This window comes from Cydia pomonella, chromosome 5, assembly GCF_033807575.1.
Source record: "Cydia pomonella isolate Wapato2018A chromosome 5, ilCydPomo1, whole genome shotgun sequence".
Lineage (NCBI taxonomy): Eukaryota > Metazoa > Arthropoda > Insecta > Lepidoptera > Tortricidae > Cydia > Cydia pomonella.
Window position 1 is genome coordinate 26,042,265 of NC_084707.1, and position 22,196 is coordinate 26,064,460.

At 39.2% G+C, this 22,196-nt stretch overlaps 2 protein-coding genes across 20 annotated transcripts in view; one reads left to right on the plus strand and one right to left on the minus strand.

Annotated features, from left to right (window-relative positions):
- Positions 1–12,203, plus strand: part of LOC133518177 (uncharacterized) — a 103,312-nt gene extending 91,109 nt beyond the window's left edge. Inside the window, exons 1-4 of one of the 2 annotated variants that reach the window (XM_061851807.1) lie at positions 6,741–6,888; positions 8,092–8,348; positions 10,885–11,062; positions 11,398–12,203. In XM_061851807.1, coding sequence (XP_061707791.1) covers positions 6,814–6,888; positions 8,092–8,348; positions 10,885–11,062; positions 11,398–11,694 — 807 coding nt within the window. In that variant the 5' untranslated portion in view covers positions 6,741–6,813 and the 3' untranslated portion in view covers positions 11,695–12,203. Of the gene's footprint in view, positions 1–6,740; positions 6,889–8,091; positions 8,349–10,884; positions 11,063–11,397 lie in introns of those variants that run through there. The other variant, XM_061851806.1, reaches the window with a different exon arrangement.
- A 57-nt stretch (positions 12,204–12,260) lies between these two features.
- LOC133518170 (voltage-dependent L-type calcium channel subunit beta-2) overlaps positions 12,261–22,196 on the minus strand; it is a 202,063-nt gene continuing 192,127 nt past the window's right edge. For 12 of the 18 annotated variants that reach the window (XM_061851786.1, XM_061851797.1, XM_061851799.1 and 9 more), the window contains 7 exons: positions 21,328–21,553; positions 20,643–20,766; positions 18,927–19,067; positions 18,106–18,273; positions 17,144–17,246; positions 15,837–15,902; positions 12,261–13,060 (listed from right to left, as the gene is read on the minus strand). In XM_061851786.1, the coding sequence (XP_061707770.1) occupies positions 12,636–13,060; positions 15,837–15,902; positions 17,144–17,246; positions 18,106–18,273; positions 18,927–19,067; positions 20,643–20,766; positions 21,328–21,553 (1,253 nt within the window). In that variant the 3' untranslated portion in view covers positions 12,261–12,635. Of the gene's footprint in view, positions 13,061–13,599; positions 13,708–14,437; positions 14,513–15,836; positions 15,903–17,143; positions 17,247–18,105; positions 18,274–18,926; positions 19,068–20,642; positions 20,767–20,790; positions 20,915–21,327; positions 21,554–22,196 lie in introns of all 18 variants that reach the window. The other 6 variants (XM_061851785.1, XM_061851792.1, XM_061851789.1 and 3 more) reach the window with 4 other exon arrangements.

Consider the following 22,196-nt stretch of genomic DNA (forward strand, 5'->3'; position numbering starts at 1 on the left):
TGTAAAGCACATATTGATGTAAAAAATAATCAGATAGTTCCTGAGATTTTTCCTCAGCATCTTACAGTTACCGAATTGAGATATGCCACAAAAGTTTGCATTCGACTCTCTCAGGAGTTTTGGTTTCAGGAAGAGTTACGAATGCTGAGAAAAGGCCAAAGGCTTCCGAAATCTGATGTTTTGACCCCACTTGCCCCGTTTATAGACGAAAATGGCATTATTCGAGTTACTGGTCGCATACGTAATGCAAATGTTAATTTTGATACAAAGTCACCTGTCGTTCTAACCTCGAAATGTCACTTAGCTGTTTTGATTGTGAATGATGCTCATATTCATTGTTTGCACGGAGGTCCTCAACTGACTCTGAATGGAATTCGTTGCAAATACTGGATAATCGGTGCTAAAAATTTAGTTAGGAAAGTTGTTCATAAATGCATCCCTTGTTTCAAACAGTCTGCAACACCGATCAATCAATTGATGGGTCAGTTACCTGCGTGTCGTGTAACGCCAGATAAGCCCTTCCGTAAAAGTGGAGTGGATTTTGCTGGTCCAGTCCAGTTAAAATTGTACCCAGGTAGATGTCAACGTACATGTAAAGCCTACATTGCTTTGTTTGTTTGCACCGTGACCAAGGCCATTCATTTAGAACTTGTGAGTGACTTGTCCACGGCTGCTTTTATTGCCGCCTTTCGTCGTTTCACTTCTAGACGCGGTCATTGTAGTGATCTATGGAGCGACTGTGGTACCAACTTCATCGGAGCGTCTAAAGAGCTTGAGACCATGTTTAGGAATAGGAACTCAGAAGTAGTTGGAGAAATATCTGAGATTTTGGCAAATGACCAAACTACATGGCACTTTATTCCTCCTGGCTCACCACATTTTGGTGGACTCTGGGAAGCCGGCGTGAAGTCGATCAAGTCTCACCTTAAGCGTGTAATCGGACAAACTCTTCTCACGTTCGAAGAGTATTCTACACTGTTGACTCAAGTGGAGTCTTGTGTAAATTCTCGGCCACTAACTCCCATCAGTAATTCTATTGATGATGCTTCTCCAATTACACCGGGACATTTTCTTATAGGCGAAGCTCCTATCACTGTTCCGGAAGAAAGTCTCGCCACTGTGCCAGTATCCCGTTTGGATCGGTGGCAATTGCTCCAAAGGATGTTGCAATCGCTTTGGACTCGTTGGAGTTCTGAGTATTTAACAACACTACAAAACCGGTATAAATGCACCGTTACTAATCCTGATCCTGATATTGGAACAGTAGTTTTGGTCAAGGATGAAAGACTCCCTCCCGGAAAGTGGTTGTTAGGTCGTATAATAGATAAGCATCCTGGTAGAGATGGTTTAACACGAGTGGTTACGTTGAAAATAAAGAATGGTACTTTTCGAAGACCCATTGCTAAAATTTGCCCTCTACCTCTGGATCCTTAACTATCTGTTAAGAAGTTTAATGTGTTTTAGTTTTGAAGAATAGCTCTATTTGAGTTTCACTATGTAATTTAACCTTATTATTATTGATTCATGTTTTCACGTGCTGTTTACTTCACTATTCTTGGTTTGTTTTATTTACATGGATCTTTATGAAGGACAAGTCGTCCTTGGGGGCCGATAATGTTAAATGTAGTATGTTTAGTTTTTATAGTTGCCCAATTTCACAGTAGATGTCGCTGATCTATCGGCTACTTCACGCTATTAAGATTTTTCTACAGCCCCTTATAAGGTAAATTTGGTTTCGGAATAAATGAGTATTAAGTTGTCAAGTGTTTCACTACAAAAGGTAGGAAGTGCAGTGCAGTGTAGGGAGTGAACAACATCCATGACTATTTTTCTGACATATTTCATGGTCGGCATCATGAATTCCAAAATGATCATCTTTTTCGAAATCCGCACTCTCTAAAACCTATAAAACGACATCCGTGATGACTTTTATTAAATAGTACGTGGCCGTCATCTTGGAATTCCAAAATAGTCATCATTTTCAAAACCCGCACTCCCTAAAACCTATAAAACGATATCCATGACGACTATTATGACAAAAAACAAGGCCGCCATCTCGGATTCCAAAATAGTCATGATTTTCGAAATCCGCACTCCCTAAAACCTAAAAAATGACTTCCATGATGACTTTTATGACAAAATGTGTGGCCGCCACCTTTGATTTCAAAATGGTCATCATTTTCGAAATCCGCACTCCCTAAAACCTATTAAACGATATCTATGACGACTTTTATGACAAATTGCATGGCCTCCACCTTGGATTCGAAAATAGTCATCATTAGTCATCATATGGATAAAACCTATATAATGACATCCATGACGATTTTTATGACATTGTACATGGTCACCATCTTGGACTCCAAAATGGTAATCTTTTTCGAAATCTGCACTTCCTAAAACGTATAAAACGACATCCATGACAACTTTTATAACAAATTGCATGGCCGCCATCTTGGATTCCAAAATAGTCATGATTTTCGAAATCCGCACTCCCTAAAACCTATAAAACGACATCCATGACGATTTTTATGACGTAGTACATGGTCACCATCTTGGACTCCATCCATGACAACTTTTATGACAAATTGCATGGCCGCCATCTTAGATTCCAAAATAGTCATGATTTTCGAAATTCGCATTCCCTAAAACCTATAAAACGACATCAATAAAGACTTTTATGACAAATTGCATGGCCGCCATCTTGGACTTCGAAATGGTCATCATTTTCGAAATCCGCACTCCCTAAAACGTATAAAACGACATCCATGACGACTTTTATGACAAATTGCATGGCCGCCATGTTGGATTCCAAAATAGTCATGATTTTCGAAATCCGCACTCCCTAAAACCTATAAAACGACATCCATGACGATTTTTATGACGTAGTACATGGTCACCATCTTGGACTCCATCCATGACGACTTTTATGACAAATTGCATGGCCGCCACCTTGGATTCCAAAATAGTCATGATTTTCAAAATCTGCACTCCCTAAAACTTATATAACGACATCCATGACGATTTTTATGTCATTGTACATGGTCACCATCTTGGACTCCAAAATGGTCATCTTTTTCGGAATCTGCACTCCCTAAAACGTATGAAACGACATCCATGAAGACTTTTATGACAAATTGCATGGCCGCCATCTTGGACTCCAAAATGGTCATCATTTTCGAAATCCGCACTCCCTAAAACGTATAAAACGACATCCATGACGACTTTTATGAAAAATTGCATGGCTGCCATCTTGGATTCCAAAATAGTCATGATTTTCGAAATCCGCACTCCCTAAAACCTATAAAACGACATCCATGACGATTTTTATGACATAATACATGGTCACCATCTTGGACTCCATCCATGACGACTTTTATGACTAATTGCATGGCCGCCATCTTGGATTCCAAAATAGTCATGATTTTCGAAATCCGCACCCCCTAAAACCTATAAAACGACATCCATGAAGACTTTTATGACAAATTGCATGGCCGCCATCTTGGACTCCAAATTGGTCATCATTTTCGAAATCTGCACTCCCTAAAACGTATAAAACGAAATCCATGACGACTTTTATGAAAAATTGCATGGCTGCCATCTTGGATTCCAAAATAGTCATGATTTTCGAAATCCGCACTCCCTAAAACCTATAAAACGACATCCATGACGATTTTTATGACGTAGTACATGGTCACCATCTTGGACTCCATCCATGACGACTTTTATGACAAATTGCATGGCCGCCATCTTGGATTCCAAAATAGTCATGATTTTCGAAATCTGCACTCCCTAAAACCTATATAACGACATCCATGACGATTTTTATGACATAGTACATGGTCACCATCTTGGACTCCAAAATGGTAATCTTTTTCTAAATCTGCACTCCCATAAACCTAAAAACCGATTTACATGACGACTTTTATGACTTACTGCATGGCCGCCATCTTGGATTCCAAAATCGTCATCATTTTCGAAATCAGAACTCCCTAAAACCTAAAAATGATGATTTTTATGACAAAGTGTGTGGCCGCCATCTTACTAAAACCGGATACAAATAAGCATCTATATAGTAAGTCAACATTAACGAAAAGTACTTTTACGTCGGTACTTACAATATAACTATCGAATCAATTACGTAATGCCCATCTCTGCCGCGGTGCCGCAGCGGTGGGGGAAAGGCGCGGGAGAGGGGTAAGGCTTACCCTAAACCGAAAGGTTACCGGTTAGTACACGCAAAACACAAACCGAATCAGCTCCTGTAAGCGGTAACCACTTGTTACGATTAGGTTAATCTGAATAATACGGGTTAATCATTATTGTTGGGTAACCGGTTGAACGGGTTACCCAAACGATTAGCTTATCATATGAAGGGGTTACCCATTCGAACGGGTAAGCCAAATGAACGGGTTTTCCGGTCCCTGGTTTAAAGAGTTACTTTTACCAATACGGCAAATATCATGATATTTCGTATAGCTATAAGTTCCTAAAGCCATTGGTACGAGTCGAGATTCGATCGAATCCACGAACTTTTACCAGCACTCATTCCAACATTTATACGTACGTGTTAGAATGGCCGCTAGTTTCGAGGGGACATTGTTTTGACAGTGCAGGAAGTACTTCATTTACTTTATAGGGATGAAAGAGTTTAGCGTGGGGAGGCCTTTGACCGGAAGGTTACAATTTTAATTGGAGTTTATTTACGTCAAAACCGTTTGTTTTTATTTTGAAAAATAACTAAGTCAAAAGAATAACTGCTACGATTATAATTAATGTTATTTACTGCCCTATTATTGATACACTTGGCACCCTACATATGATTTCATTCCTCGGCCAATATTTATGGCTACAAAAATAGTTGCCAATGAGAGGTATAAAATCTATTAAGTACTAAAACAAACCTAAAACATCAATATACAAATGTATTTATATTATTATGTACTAAAGGTTTTTCAGAAATATGAAAAAATTAAATTAGGTAGGTATAGGTATCATTGTAAACTTCGATAAAATAATAATAAAAATTAAATTATTAACACTTGAATTAGCACTGGTATAGCCTACATCCAAAATGTACGCCTGTCGACATTATGTCATAAATTCATACTAAATATTTTCAATAATTACTATACAAACTTATCAATTAATCTGAAGTCTAAAAAGCTATATGCCTAAATTGCCTAAAATACATTTTTTTTGCTCCATAAAGGTTATTTAATCGATTTCACACCCAGTAGGATGGCCTACTAAAGCATTGTTAACTATATATGGATATCCATGAATAAAAATTACCTATTAGATATACTCACTTTCATATTCGAAAAGCCAACCTAATGAAAACCACGATAATTCATTGAAGCTTCCTTACGCTCAATAAGCGTGTCCAAATGATCGACTCGCATCCTGTAATACATCAATCGATATACAAAAACTACCCCAACACTAAACTCTAATAAAAAGTCCTAAGCGCCCTTTAAACTCTAATATTTACTTTTAAAAAAGCAACCTTAATGAAGTTTAACAAGGCTTCTTTTCCTAGGAATCAACAGTTAGTAGCTTTCAAATGAAACAGTAGAATAGGAAGCTTCGATCGCATTACATGAAATGATTCGAGTTTGCCGAGTTTTAACAAAATATTTTGTTTAATTTGCGCCCTTGCAGTATTAGTTACAGAGTTCAATTTATAACAACAGTTGTAGTGTCTTATTGGATTTTAATCTATACCTGTCGATATGTGATTGTGCAAACGCAATGCTTCCTGTGTATTGTAACGATCGAGTGTCCATCGATTCCTATACAATCGCTTAAAAAATATCGTATCTTTATATAAGTTGCATAGTGACATGCGACATTTTAGCATCAATGAGATACGTAAAAGGAAGGAAGTGTAAATCGCTGTTACTTTTATTGAAAAAATGTTAATATGAGTGTTGTCGACTTTACACAGCAGAAGGTCACTTATACATAAATAGGACTTTGATAAAAAACAATGATTAGATATTTTGGATATGATCAAAGATGTCTTCGTAAAAAGTACTTAAAATATTATTTAAGTATGGCGAATTTTAAAATTAGAAATGTTCCGAAAAGCAATATTTAATAACAAACAAAAAAAAAAAACAATAATTAGTAACGCTGGTTAAGAAAAAGCATTGTTAACTATTTTTAAAAACCATAAGGCAATTTTTTATTGTCTTAGTTGATTATTTGTACTGTTTCTGTATTGAGGTGTGCAATAAAGTATATTTGTATTGTATTGTATTGTAAATAGTTCTTGTAAAGCGTATATAAAGTGTATCTGTGAGTAAAGTAATAGTAAAATTGATGGTTTATCTTAAAGTTCATAAAATCCAAAAATGATAAATCTCAGTTCCGTCCGCTTCCCACAACCACCTGACTTCCATCTTCCATCATTAACCATCTGAACCATTTGATAAACCATCTGCCATGCCTTCCCACCCTCAGGAAAGCTTTCCTGTGACAGGTGGTCATATCAACTTACCTATACAATCTAAATCGACGGATCTCTACCGTCAAAATATCGCACTTACGTCCTATAGTTACAAACTATCCAAACTATGCGTTGTATCCAAAAAGGCTTATGACTGTATCAAAAGCACTCCTCTTATAACCTTTTGATAACAGTGAAACACACGCTCCGTATCGTAAAAGACGTAAACACAAGCGAAATCCTCCGCACTTAAGCTCTTTGGTAACTGCAGTGTGAAAGGGCTGCATATCCGGCTCGAAGGACCACGGGCACGGGTGTTGGGCTCAGTTGCGCGTTCGACGCGGTCCGAGTGACAGCCAGTGATGATCGAGTATAAAGAGTACAAGCCGGTACCGGCGCCGCGGCTGCGGCTCGCGTTCCATCCGCATAATATTCATGTGAGTGGATTTGGTGATCTCATAAATATATTCGTGATTATTTGGTGGATTTGTTACAAATTTTGTGATTTTTAATTGCCATCTTTGGCGGTATTGTCAAAACATTAGTGTTTAATTTGTTTGTTTAATATCGCAAAAGAAAGCGAAGTAACCACATTTTTCCAAATTAATTGGTAATAAAAACCTTTTCATATGAACGGAAAATATATATACATAAAACATTTCGTGTATATCGAACTACTGTGTGTACTGATCCGAGGAACTTATTACTAGCAAAACACAATAATAGTATTAATCTCGAAATAACTAATGCAATCAAGCGTCGGTAAATTTAAAACGATTTTTTCTCCCATTGGAATTAACAATAAGTGAATTCCAAAATTGTTGTGAACCTTTTTTAATGAATATAAAAATATCGTTTGCGAACGCTTTCGCAGATCTTTTTTTTTCATTATCCATTAGTGTTATTAAAAGAGCATTTTTATTAGCCATTTTGGGTGAGCGTGAGAATCTGAGATCTAGACGCCGGGTCTGGTGCACGGGCGCACGCGGAACCTGCTTTGCCGCAATCCTGGCATTCTACCGCGTTGAGCAACCAGCCAACCACTATCACCTTCCTGTGGTCTAAGCGACTGATTAAAGGGCTTTCTATACGTATATGATATGGCAGGAGACCAAACAATTAAAGATACTGAAAAGTTGAGACCTGAGATAAACTTAAGTATAAAGATAAATTAAGTATTTAGCCTGACTATTAAAAGTTTTTTTTATGTTTAGACTTAGTCAACGACACGTGCTAACCAAGTATACTTACTTGATTGATGGTATATGTATCACTTGGTAGGTACCTAAAACTAATTCAAATATTTTTTTGATAAATCGCCCTTTGGTTACTATATAAGTTAGGGAAAAACTGTCCCTATCCTACATCAAATGATTTCTGATTTCTATTGAAAAATATACCTACTGAAAAAGCAACACCATTCTGCCAAATATGAGTTTACTTTTTGCTCCGTTTAGGTATTTACGTTCGCCATGTTTTTTATAACCGGATTTAAAAGTTTAATTATAAAATGTTATCCCTAAGATCAATGATTGTCTTTTTTGTCAAACTATAGATAGAAAAAAAAACCATTGAAGACTTACACCTTATAAGTCGATCTCGTTTTACCGCTCTAACCATATCCTTTCTATTGTCCACAGACCACAATCAAAGTATACGCCCGTCGGCTCCGCCCGGACATCGAATACAAGACCCTCTCCGTGACCTGGGGCACGAGGGCCCAGGAGGTCGTCGCCACGCTCCTGGGCAAGTTCAGGATGAGGCACAGAGACCCTCGCCTGTTCTACCTGAGCATGGAAGTGAGGGTGCGAGCTGCGGGCTTGAGGACGACGCTGGTCTTGGACGATGACGCAAGGCCGGCAGCGCTGCAGGCTTGCCATCCGAAAGGATACTCTAAGTGAGTACACTGTCTGTCTATGATTGCATGATCACTGTCATCTGTTCTACCTGAGCATGGAAGTGAGGGCGCGCTCTTGAGGACGACGCTGGTGTTGGACGACGATGCGAGGCTGGCGGCGCCATATGCCTGCCATCCGAAAGGGTACTCTAAGTTAGTATACTGTCAGTTTATAGTTGCATGATTAATTGAACGAGACCTTCGCTTAGGTCTACTCAAGCACCCTAAACTTACATGATCCATTTATACTACTGTTGTACTCTTAGTAATCTAACAAAATACTTATTTAACAAGTTATTCTGTTATGAAATGTATCATCCGTATTATCAATCGAATGGACTTTCTTGGATAAGTTATCGAGTCTCATGTGAAGTTTACGAAATTTTTCCATATGGAGTTTTCGCAATTGTGGAAATTCTCGAACGGCACATCAGTACTTGTGTACTGGACTTGTATAATACTGTGTGTGAAATCCTAATTAGTGCACCGATCGGTGAGTCACAAGGTTAATGAGTGTTGATAACATAATTGAATGTCAACAATCCACTGGGTTTTCCGACCACACAGTTACTTAACATTTTGAAATAAATGATAATTAAAAGCATTTTCCCTAACTTTCATTTATTGATTTGGAAATTTTAAAACATAAGAATATACCCCAAAAAAACCTTAATGGCTAAATCGTAGATTACATAAATAGCATGATACTTAGCAATAGTAATTATTAATCTAAAACAAAAATAAACTGTAGTTAATACACTAGTGTTACTTAGCGAGTTCCTCAGGCTCCACGTGCCACCATTCCTGTGATTATAGTTTGGTAAATATACAATGTCTCTGAATTCTGTACCATTGTTTACTGTCCCACTTTGCTACACAAATCTCATCGCGATTTACTGAAAATGTATGGTGACATTTAAGACATTTGTTTACATTCAGGAAATGTTGCAGCTTGTTGTTTACAAAAAACACATGATGAATGAATTAGTCAACAGTGACGAAGATGTACGAATAGATTTCATTTCAATAGACATTACAAGAAGTTTTTTTGGAATATTATTACTTTATAGTGGCACCAACATAGATTTTGCCTTTTTCCCTTCAGCATCTTTTTGTCCACATTTACATTTACTTTATCAACCAGACGTGAGTAATTAGTGGAATAATCACGTTGTGTGATCGTTAATGAATCAATGAAGTAAGTCAAGATATACGCATCACTGAAGAATGGTTATTCTGTGGCGTATAGAATAGTAGAAGTAGAACCCAAAGCTTTTAAGCGCAGTAAAACAAGAAAGAACGCTACTTTTCCCGCAGAAAATCTGACAGGCGAAAGTTAATGATCCTCACTTTAGCTATTCCAAACACAGCCATATAAATAACCTCGGCTTTTCTCCGGACCACCGGCTAGCCTCTTAAAAAAGACTTTTGTCTTCCGCTGCTATTCCTGCTCACTAAAAATAAAATAAAAACTCACGATCAACTCTTCAAACGATAGCTTTTACTCCATTAACATAAAACATGTTTCAGCTTGATTAGTGAAAAGAAAGTTAGGTTCTCTCGGACCATATGGACCGTGTTGTGTTGACATTTCAAATTACAGACCAAACTTAAGTAACAGTTATTAGAGATCTTGTTCTAAAGTAGTAGTGGTTATAATTGCTTGACTTATTGTAATGGTTTTTAAGTTGGTGTACGTTTTGTAAACATAATACTTCTAATTATTGCTGTGTCGATAAAAAGAGGTTTTTGATCCAGTAATAGATTTAGAGGGGTTGGTTTCTTACACTTTGGATTAGAAAGTACTTCATTTTATTGAGATAATTAAAATAGGCCACCCTTTTGTGGAAGGGTGCCCTTAAAGATAACAAAAAACTAATTAGTTGCTAGTCGAATGTCTTATTTTAATGGTATGTTGGTAATTTGTAAGAAAAGGGTCTTACATTTAATGTATTTTTATAGGAGAAGAGAGGATAATTTGACTTTTTACAAAATTAGTCTCTGGACAAAGACAACATGACTATTTTATTTTAAAAATGGATGCAAATAATTAATTAATCTCCTATATTTGCCTGTGCGCTCATATCCATATTATTATAATCTTTTCATTATTAATGTTTTATCTCGTGCAAGTGAATTGTAAAATTCTTAATGAGATTAAATGATCTTATACCTTATATTTTTTGACATGGGCTCAGGTAAAACAATATTTTCCTACCAATCTTTTGTAGAATCGACTACCATTTCCAATCGAAAAACAAGCAGAAAGTAGATAAGTACAGTAAACTGTAGTAAATAGACTTTGATTGATGCTGCGACCAAATCTGTCGAATGTTTGTGACATACTCACTTAAATACTTCTCGCGTGCATTTTGCAGTACGATGCCCATAAGGGTGAGAGTGGCTCGTGAATGGCACATTCACCAGTACTGAACGTACTACTTTTTGGCTCTTCTGATAACTCCTACTCAACTTATAAGTAATCTTACAGTCGTTTACCAAAACATTTACTAAATTCTCCTTTTCTTCTTTTCAGGTTCTCTCTTGAGATGCGCCCTGGCGGCCTGGTGAAGATCTACGACTCTGCACTGATGTCGTCCTCCCAGTACAAGTGCTTGCTGACCAGCGAGCGGACGACTGCTGACGAGCTGCTGGCGATTCTCCTGCAGTGCTACAATTCGGCCGAGGGCGTGGAGCGGTTCTCTCTGTATGAGGTACATTGGTGGACTTAAACGAACATGTTTTCGAACAACTAAGATTTTAAAATTTAAGGTTTTTTTCACGTATCTCAGACTCACATGAAACGGTGGCACTTTTGAAATGATGTCTGCTACAGCAAACTGCGAATTGATGTCTAACTTTTTTAACCTAATCTCTTCCAATATTTAGTTGAAATAAACGCCTAGCGCTAAACACTGTGCGCTTGTGTTAAAATACTTATTGCTTTTAAAAATCTGCAGGCGTTCCAAAAATATCACAGTAAAATTACGAGTATTTTTTTTAACATAACATAAGTTACATTATAACAGGTTTGTTTTTTAATTTTCAGGTGTGTCCCTCACAAGAGTATGAGCGCAAACTACACCCTGACGACCTACCCTTGCTCGTTCAACGAGCGTGGCCCGCCGACAGCGACTGTCACTTCCGGGTCCGGCGCAACCCTCGCGCGCCGCCCCTCCCGCCGCGAACCCTCCCCCCGCCAGAGGAACCCGAGGACGAACCCTCCCGAGCTCTGTCAGCTCTCTCCTTAGAGTCAGACAGTGACAATAGGAGGTACAGTCCAGTCTACAAATTCCCTAGCATCAGCTATTGCAAGGAAACGAAAAACGACTATCTCTACATATGACTCGCTAAGTGAACTGTGCAAGTGTAAATAAGACTTATTTTCGTGTGAAGTGTAAATAGCTTTTACCTCAGGAGTTTACGTTTCTAGGAGTGAAACCAAAGACGTATGGCTTTGATTAATGGGATACTAAACTGTATTGACAATGCAACAGAGACTATTAATCGATGGGGTGAAATACGTAACCTTCCCATCTTCAATTAAATGTATTGGATTATGTAAAAATAGCATGTAACAATTTATTTTCTAGTCTTGTAGTATTTCACCTCGGTAAAGAGTATGTATCTTCTATCGTTACCAAAATTCGGACAATAATTGAATCGGGCTTAGTGTAAATTATCTTGTAAATAACTAATATAAATTTTAGCTAGTAGACACCAAAGAGGCAAACGAGAATATATGAAATTAGAGTTATTTTTCTGTTATGTATTGTAATGTTTAATTTATTTATGAAAATGGCTGCCGCCTGTCGAATTTCAACACCTGTAATAAAACGCAAGTTTGTCATAAAATGTGGACTTTATTTCACCCCAAACCCCGAATACGATCCGTATCGAAGAAAACGGCCATTCGATATAAAGTATTTTATTTACAAATGATTGCAACAATGAAGTACAGACGATGCAATATAATTACAGAGTATGTATGTTCAAAAAATGGGAAATGGATAATATCTAATCGGTACTAAAATTATGTTTTATGTAAAATTTATACATTCCACGCGAGCTCCGTACTTCGAGTGCGACAGTGTTACTAGCCTAATCTGCCGCGCGTACAGTCCTCGGCCTCCGCGCAAGCGTGCCTAAAGCTCAGCGAATCGAAACAGCGCGGAAACTAGACCCGCGGCCGCGGAACGACGAGGGAGCTCGTCGAGGCGGCGGGTCTGCAAAACAACCGTTCACAAGCACCACTCACTCCGGCGGGGGCGGCCCGCCGCGCGCGCGCTACACGGCGTTGAGCGCGCGCCGCGACGGCCCGTACTCCTCCGCCGGCTCCCGCTCGCGCCGCGCCCGCTCCTCCCGCCCGTAGCCCTCCCGCGGGTACTCCCGCCCGTAGCCGCGCTCGTACTCCTCGCGGGCGTACGCGTCGCGCGTGTAGTCGTGCCCGTATGCCTCCCGCCCGTAGCCTTCTGCGGCGTAGCCCTCGTAGTCTCGGGGATCTCGCGCCTCCCTGCCCTCCCCGCGGCCGTAGCGCGCGTACCGCTCGCGTGGATCTCTCGGATCCCTCGCGTCCCTGGGATCCCTCATGTCCCGCAAATCTCTCGGGTCTCGCAGGTCACGCATGTCCCGCGGGTCCCGCAGCTCCCGCGGATCGCGCGGGTAGTACTCCTCCTCGAGCCGGTCCGGCCGCGGCTGTCGAGACCTTCCACCTGGAAAAAGAGCATGGCATTAAGGAGTGATGAAAGTCGTTGTTGATGCGAAGAGCCCGCCAGCAGAGACGTTTTCTTATCATCATCGTTAGTGTTTGGCCAAAGTGCCCTCAAACAGGGCAACGTGCCTACAATAAACGTAACGGGGAAAATTATAGGCGGTTTCTCCATGACACTTACTCAGGTGGAAGAACATCGTCGATAGGACACATACTTCAACCCCGTAGAGATGACACCTAACAATCTGGCTTAACAATTCCATGCCCATGAGTAATGAATAATAAAAACCTTGGGTTCTGTAGTACATGCCCATCTCACTCGTTCTTACATCTCAACGTTTATCCACGACAGAAAAAAAAATCATCTCATGAACTTGCTCGCTTGTGTTAGATGACTGTTTATTATCGATGTCAAAGGGATGTAGGCTCGGGTAACAATAAATTACTCCTACCAGTAAGATAAGAAAACGTCTCAGCCCACAATGAAATCCAGCACACTGCAAACACACGGGCTTGACACGCGGGGGCACGCGCACTTACGGCCCTACGACACAAGACTGAGAGACATCTGCATGATGGCGCCGGTGGTCCGGACCTTGCCCGGGCACGGCAGCACGTATTCCGCGCACGGCGGCGGCGTCGGCGCGGCTGTGGAGAAGCAAGCGTCAAGCAAGCCCTAACTTCAACGATGACCATTGTTATATGTCGGTCCGTCATCTGGGTATCGCTAATAGATCACGACAATGAACTGCAGGGATGCGATATTGATCCAAATCAAATTACCCGCAGTATCCTCAGTGGATTCTCAAGATCACTTAGATGTTGGCTAATATGAATGAGTTTGTATATTGAATACGTTAACCAGGCTCAAACGGATGATGACGGGCGGCTGGGGATGTGGAACATTCCCAGAGTGATTCTAGATCAAAGTGACAAATCACAAGTACTCAAGTACGGGATGACATAACATCAACCAAATATGCGTTTAGGGGTAGGGATATTAATTTAAAAAAAAAGTTTACTATATTTATTAGGGTATTAACGTTGGATATTCGTAAAAGGTATGTAAAAATTCCATTACACAATTCAATGTATCACCTGAGAGATCTTTGTAGGTAATCTATTGCAGATACCACGTTAATATTATGATTAGGTATCGATATCGATCTCTGAATGCATGTCGAGGTACAGTAAGCTGCATCAAAGATCACCCTCGACCATGTTGTAAGTGTGGTCTTATTTAAGCTTACCATGGTGAGGTATATAGAACCTTGTATAAAGCTGACCATACATCTATTAGGAAAAACCTAAGCACAGTTAGTAAGCGGCACCCTCAATGCTAGTGAAGCGGGTTATGCCGCTAGAAAGAGTTCGGAACCTGTGGTGGCTGCTGCTATATTATATACTGGAATAATGTCTTCAGCTCGTTAGTGCGCCTGGCCTGACGCTTGTACTGAAATGAACAGGTCAGTGGGTGAGGGACAGTGCTAGGGCTGTGGGATTAGCTACAATTGACACGGAAATAGGACACATACGATATGCATTCATTAGGACACATATAGGTACAACATTGCTACAAAGATATACCTTCTATGGATCTACTATAGTCGAGTTTAGGTATAAACAAAGTAAGATAAATATAATATCTTTATCAATTGATAGATACAACTATATATAAGGGTATCACCGTATTTGCCGACGTCAAATCAGCTAAAGCATATCAATAACAGTTAATTCCTTAAGAGTGTTAAACAACGTTATTCGTGGGCTAGATCGACCGATAACGAATTAAGTATAAATTAAAATAAAAAATGACATCTGCTCAAGCCGATTCAGTGAAGAAAATTCGGTGACACCCAACGTCTCTAGAAATATCATGAGCGACACACGGCCATAATTTGTTGCACCGATTTTCATCCATTTGTAAACTTGCAACTCGTTTCTACATACCATAATTCTTAATCGATAAAAATTGGTGACTGATTCAGGCAATAACTAAAAATATACTGAGTGGATGGTGAAATTCGACTTTATCGCGTTTGAACAAAAGATCGTCGTGTGCAATGGCTATAAAATGTCCGTATATAATATATAGTTTTAAGATAGTGCTATTGACAATCATACTTTTATTTCGTACATAAAGTAAAAATGCATTTCTAACTACAAGGTACCTCGTGCACCTAACATTGAATCATGCCTTTGGCCCAATTTTCCATATTATAAAGTGACGTTTGTTCAAACAAAATATAGCATGTTGTTGAATACTTACACATCTCGATCGTATTTGCAAAATTGGGCCTAATAATATACGGTGGTACATTACCTTTAGGGCTAACAAAATTGGCTGTATTACTGTCAACTTGACAAACGGTATTTAAAATTGGGTATATTCAGGTGTAAATTAAATGAAGGGACTTTTGACAAGATTAATAAATTGCTTCATCAAATACTTTTGGCAAAATACCATCGTGTAAATTTTCTATGTTAACTGTTATCGGACATTCGATATTAACTGACGTGTTTCTGCATAAAAAGTAGAGTTTCATAAAAAGCTTATTTTAATTTGAAATTACCTTTTATAGTGAGGTAAGTTTTACATGTAGCTTGCTTCATACGTAGTTCAACTTGGTGAACTTTGTAGGTACAAGTATAACGTGGGCACAAATGCCATAGGTACCTTACAAAGAAACACATCAATTAACACCCAATGATCTACATTGTTACTACTAGCAGTAATAATAAGATCTGCCAAGATCTACATGCAGTTTAACAGTTACCTCTGTCCCGGTCATAGCTGTAGGAGTCAGCGCGCTCGCGGTGGCCGCCGGGATGCGCGGGGGGATCAACAGAGGAAATACACGGTTACACACACACACACACACACACATTGTTAGAGATTAGACATGTTAAAATTGTGGGAGAGAAGAAAGAGATGCACAGTTAGTGTTAAATGCTCAGGGCCCATTGCACCAGGACTCTAACCCGCTTATTCATAAACGTGTACTAAAGTTACGATGCCGCTAATAATCGTTTGTGCCTTTCCATCATACCAATACGTCGGAAAGGGACAAACGATTATTAGCGGCATCGTAACTTTAGTACACGTTTATGAATAAGGGGGTAAGAGTCGGTTGCTAAAGTTTACATATATTGTGGTTAGTGCAATTAGCCCTTAATGTGACAGAGTAAAGTGTAGTCCGACGATGAAGAATCTTTTTTACAGGGAGTGTATTTAGAAATATTCAATAGACTATGCTGCACTATTTACAAAATACCTGTGCATATACCTACTGATAGAAAATAAATTTAATATCATTAGTAATTTATAACTATAAAATACAAGTTTACTCTTTCCTAACAAGAAAAGTTCAAAATTATTTTATTATAATTTAACTCGTTATGCATTGAATACACTAGAGGACAAAATATCACCAAAATAAAGAGACGACTGAAAAATTATGCGACACGTCAAGTTGCCCAATAATAGTAGGTATTATTAGACTTCGCTAGCATGTGAAACATGGGACTTTTATCCTCTAACAAATTCACTGCTTTATAATATAAGTATACGAGAATTATTCAAGCTTAACGTACAACATCGACATTAGAACAAATACTGTGTCTGAAAGACAACTTGACTCTCAGAAAGGCAATTTCAATCTGGAGTTATATTACCTGGTTATATTAAAAAACAACAAAATTCAAGACTAAATCACGACTGCTTTGCGAAATTAGTAAATTATTAAGTTAACACCTATTAAAATAAACAAACGCAGGTATATGGTTCGTATCCGGCTCGAAGGCCCAACAATCGCATGTATTAATCAAAATATGCATAGAATATTAATGAATTGATTATGAAAGATATTGCATATTAATAGCTTTTTGTTAAACAAGGACTCAAGTCAAATTTTATGACATCAATTTGAAAAGCTGTTACAAGAAATAACCAATCGTCATATTATTTTAACCTTGGATTTTGTTGCTGAGTTTAAGCAGTGACCTTGTTTTTTCCCTGTAGGCATGAAATTTTCTTGGACCAGCGTCTCCGTCGGGCGCTTGTGTGGACATGTCGTATACTCACCAGGTTGCGCGTGTGTGGACGTGTGCGACGGGTGCGGCATGGCGTGCGGCAGCGGCCGCGGGACCTGCGGCGTCTCCGTGGGGTGCGTCGCTCGCCAGTACGCCTGGAAATGAGACCATATACATTATAGAACATTAAAAGACCATTAAGTAACTCAAAACATGGATGGAATCAATCGTTAAATATGGAGTAATAGGGTACCTAGTACCTACAATCAATGGACCGTTAAATTAAGTTTTCATCCGGCGGTTCATTTGTCAAAAAACCGCATGGTATACAAAGTCAGGTCATAAATGTCATAATGAAACGATCAGAAAGAATATTGTTAGATGTTTCTTACTCCCGTCACTTTCTCGATTAGCGAATACATTTATCTTTTTCCACGTAGTTTCAGAAAGGAGTATTTAGTACTCGTAATATATTCTCGTCTAGTATATATAGCGCCGAACATATCTGGCCGCGTAGCCAACGTACAAATCGCTTACGCTCCTTAGCGATAGACACGTAACTGTCGCTGTCGCACTAATATGGAAGAGTGACAAATAAATATAATAGGACAGGACATTATTACACAAATTGACTGAGTCCCACAGTAAGCTCAATAATGCTTGTGTTGAGGGTACTTTCACTACTTAGACAACGATATATATAATATATAAATATTAATAAATACTTAAATAACGAAATAACAAAGCATTTCGATTTCGTAGCGATAGCGATTGTCACCTTGGCTAAGCTGGCAGGAGGACACTGTGAGAGCTTCTCCACTTGCTTTAACCATACGAGACTTGCATCACAGAAGAAGAAGGATGAATGGTGAGATTTACCTCCAAATAGTTAAGTACGCGATGTGTTTTCACGCGTCTACCAGCTCGTACTCGTAAACGTACGTTTAACATGTCCACTGCGAGAACTCCTCTGAGAGACTCTTGCCCCTTCACCGAAAAAAAGTAATAGTTTACCTCCAAATAGTCCGCGATGTGTTCACACGCATCCTCCAACTGGTTCTCGTCGAGAATGACGTCAAACATATCCGGAGGACACTGTGATAGCTTCTCCGCGGCCACCATTTGCACGGAGAGACTCTTGCTTTGGCCTTTCCCTCGAGATTTGATTAGCCGTTGTAACACCTGGAAATATTAGGAGGCTAATCTGAGCATGGGCTGCTCTAAGGTAAAGTTAAATAAATAAGTAAATTATATTCTAGAAAAATTATGATTGTTATTGCCAAGAGATTAATTTAGTTTTGTCAGCGTATTCCTCATGGTCGTCATCATTTTTTGCTTTTGTGAATGACTGTGGTTCTAATATTTTTTATTTAATCAATTATTAATATAATGATAAAAATGGCCGATAATTTTGAAGTATCCATCCTTATGAGATGTAAGTTGGTTTTATTATGACTTAATTATATCAACAACCGAACAGCAACGTCATCCGCGAAATGTAGGTATGTCGGTGGCCGATCGTAAAATAAGGCAGTTCCCTGAAACAACGGAACCCCGCTACGGCTACACGGGGCTCCTATTTATGGACAGTTTGCTCTTCGGGCATCTGAAACAACCTAATGATCCTATCTTACCTGTCAATTGGATTAATGTGATTACCTTCAAATCATTACTCAGGAACTTTACGATCGGCGGCCGACATGTATACTGTAAGTCGCATTTACTTGGGGTCTCATGAATTTTTCTTGCATGTCTCTGCGTGACCCATAATTTCATCATTCACATCTTTTAAACAAATTAATAACACTACAGTATCCAACCATTGAATTTGTTACCTTAGGACTAGATATCTTCAGGTACACAATCGTGGGCGCGAGGGAGGTCTTTGCGAGCTGCGACGGGTGGTTGATGGTGTCACAGTCCAGCACCACCAGCTGCAGCCCTCGCGCCAGGTCGAATATCCTCTCGATCTCCGCCTGGAAAGCCAGCTGTTAGCAGGTCTACACGGACCACGGTGAAGGCGGACTTAATTTTCCCTTAGGTTGGAAATTAATATTGGCCAGGGTAAGGCATTCTTCATAAAATCAGATTCCCAATTCTAAGGATTGCGTGTCACCGCTAATGCGCTAAGACGAGGCCAGAGGTGAACAGAACATCCGTGTCGTGGGTCCGTGGTGCGTGGGGAATAGATCAGTCCACTGACGTGCACGCAATGCTGCTACAAATTATGGTCAAGGAACTTAAATTTCACCATCTTCACGGGGACAGTATATAATGGAACAGGGTGGTTAAAGTCGGTACTATTAGGTTGCCTTGTGTGGTTTCACGTATACATGACAGGTTAGATTTATAGGTAGGTTTTAAATGTTCTTTTTACTTTATTTAATTATTTTACAATTACATAGGGACGATTTGTAACTTTAACAAAAGAGATTACGGTGTTAATTTAAACCGAGATTAATAAGTATGCAACCTCATGAAAAGTTAGGCTATATTTCTACGGAGGCGGACATGAGCGGAGATGAAAGGTTTGTCTCATCTTTACCTCGGGGGAGCCTTAAATCATTATTTAATCGATCTGGTCATTGATGTCCTAAATGTATTTTTGTGCACTCCTGATTTCTAGGTACGCCAATCCTACTCCCTCTGGACTTTCGGTATTAAATATGTATATCAACTTAGGGCTGCAAAAATAGATGTTTGGTAAACAAGTGGTTATAAATGTTAGTGATCAAGGTAGCAAATGTGAAAGAAATTTTCGACTGCTGCAAAACAAATTATCTCGGCAACTGCAAGCTTAATGACGAGTGCGAGATATTTAAATAAATTTAATTTACGTAAAATGTTATCAATTTTATAATGATGCAGTGTTTAGTAGTTATTGTTTTAATCGTAAAAGCACTCTTTCAACTTGTTGGCAAAATGATCATATGGACCATGAACCCCATCTACGACATAACCGATCTTCACATTGGATGCAGATCCGCATGCCGCTCCGGAATGCGAGCGGGACATCGCTATATACGTGCATAGCGCTGTCCCGCCCACACATCGGATCGACGTGCGAATCAACATCAGTGTGCCAACCGCGATAAACGAGTGACATGCGTAAGGTAAACAATCAGGCAGTATTATTAGGAATGGAAGTGTTGTGAGTCAATGCATTTTCAACCCAAGCATTATCGCGTCTGTACTCTTAGGTGGCCTCTTTACTCGCGCATTTCAAGTTTAAATCAGGTGTTAAATGTTTTCGTGATAATTGTTTTGATTTTAATGCCGTAACATTTTGTTTTGGGCAAGAACTAAGTTATATTCCTCTTTACCTGATTGCCCATGATTAACTTTTTCCTGGTGCTTTGATGTATAAGGTATAAGATCAACTTCACCAATAGTGCAGATTTGTGGCAGTAATTCTGAGAAAAGATTATGAATGTATTTCGCGGGAGTATATAAGTGTGAAAGCGCGGGCAAGAAGGCATCCACCGCGGAGTACAGCCCGCTCGCAGCAGTACTAGCGATCTACGATGAGTATATAGCACAATCAGGCGCACCTGAACCTCGGCTAAACAATTCGATCTCGAATTTGACCTGTCCATGATCGGTTTCTTTGGCGGGTTATTCAATAAGGACCGTTTTGCCAGCGAAATGTCCGCTGACACCCGTGTGATGATGATCCTGGAACATCAAGACAATGATTACCTGGACTTCAGCAAGGCATGAGGAACGCGAGTTGGAGCGTTCCATGATAGCTCGTTTCGACGGGTTGTTGAGGAGCGACCGCTTCGCTAGGGATATGTCGGCCATCACTCGAGTTATTATTATCCTGCAACGTTAATTTCGCTTACGTTTTGACCGATTCGTCTAGTTCTGTCTACTTTACCAATCAGCTAGTTTCCACTACGGAAGGAGCTAGCGAAATACTATGTTTAAATCTAAAAGCTGGTTTTCAAGACTCTAAAATGTACAACCTACTAAAACTATCTATGGCTAATACCTATAGATCTATTGAAACGGTCTAATCATTTCATGTCTAAATCAAAATCATACATATATTATAGAAATCCTTAAAACTAAAATATCTTATTAAAACATTGTAAATTTTGAGGTAGGTTTCATCAGTTGTCTTAGATGATTGTGGTAATTTCACTCAATTTATCTTGGTGAATATACAAAGAAGGTGCCAATGTCAAGTCGGTGAAAAGTCACCACATCCTTAGCATACATCATCGACCTCACCTGCCCTCGAACCTCCTCTTCAAGAAGTCAAAGAGCGCTTTCTGCATCATGTCCGTGACCTCGTACCCCTTGAGCGAGGGCCCGACGAGGACGACGGGGCGCATGGAAGGCACTACGTCGTAGGGCGTGCACGCCTCCTGCTTCTTGAAGAAGGGTTTCCTCTTCTCCTTGTTGGCGGGCAGCGCGCCGGCGCCGCGCCCGCGCCCGGCCGAGTCCGAGTCTTCGCCTGTGGATTTGTGTTTGTTAACGTGTGTGTGTTTGACGATGGTTTTTCTATATTGGAAATACCAGAGTATATATAGATCGGTCGTTTGATAGTTTGTCTTAGATTTGGCAAGAATGAAAAACTGACCGAGGAACGATTTAAGACATAATTTCCTATTTGTAGAGCCGCAGTCTATAAATACTATAAAACGATAACACTATTTATTTATATTTTTTTATTTAAGCGTGGAGACTAAAGAACTTTTTTAAACAATATGGACATATAATTTCTTAAACAAATCGTATAAAAAGCTTCTATGAAATACTGTTAATTCTGTTGCGGTTGAATGATGTAAAATTTGTCTTATTTTTCACTCTCACTTGTCACGAAAATTGGTTTCAAGTTCTTTAAGATATTTTATATTCCTGAATGTAAGAAAGCATTTCAGTAAGTGGCTTTTTATCCCCTTTCATATAAGAGTTAATTATGATAGTCACACACATATAGTAAGAATATTATATTTTAAATACAATTAAAGGTTTATATAATTATGTTACAAAAAACATAATTTAAGTACAAGATACATACATAAACATATCACCTACCTACTTTTAAAAACTAACATTTACTAAGACAATGGTAATGGTTAAAATTAAGATACTGA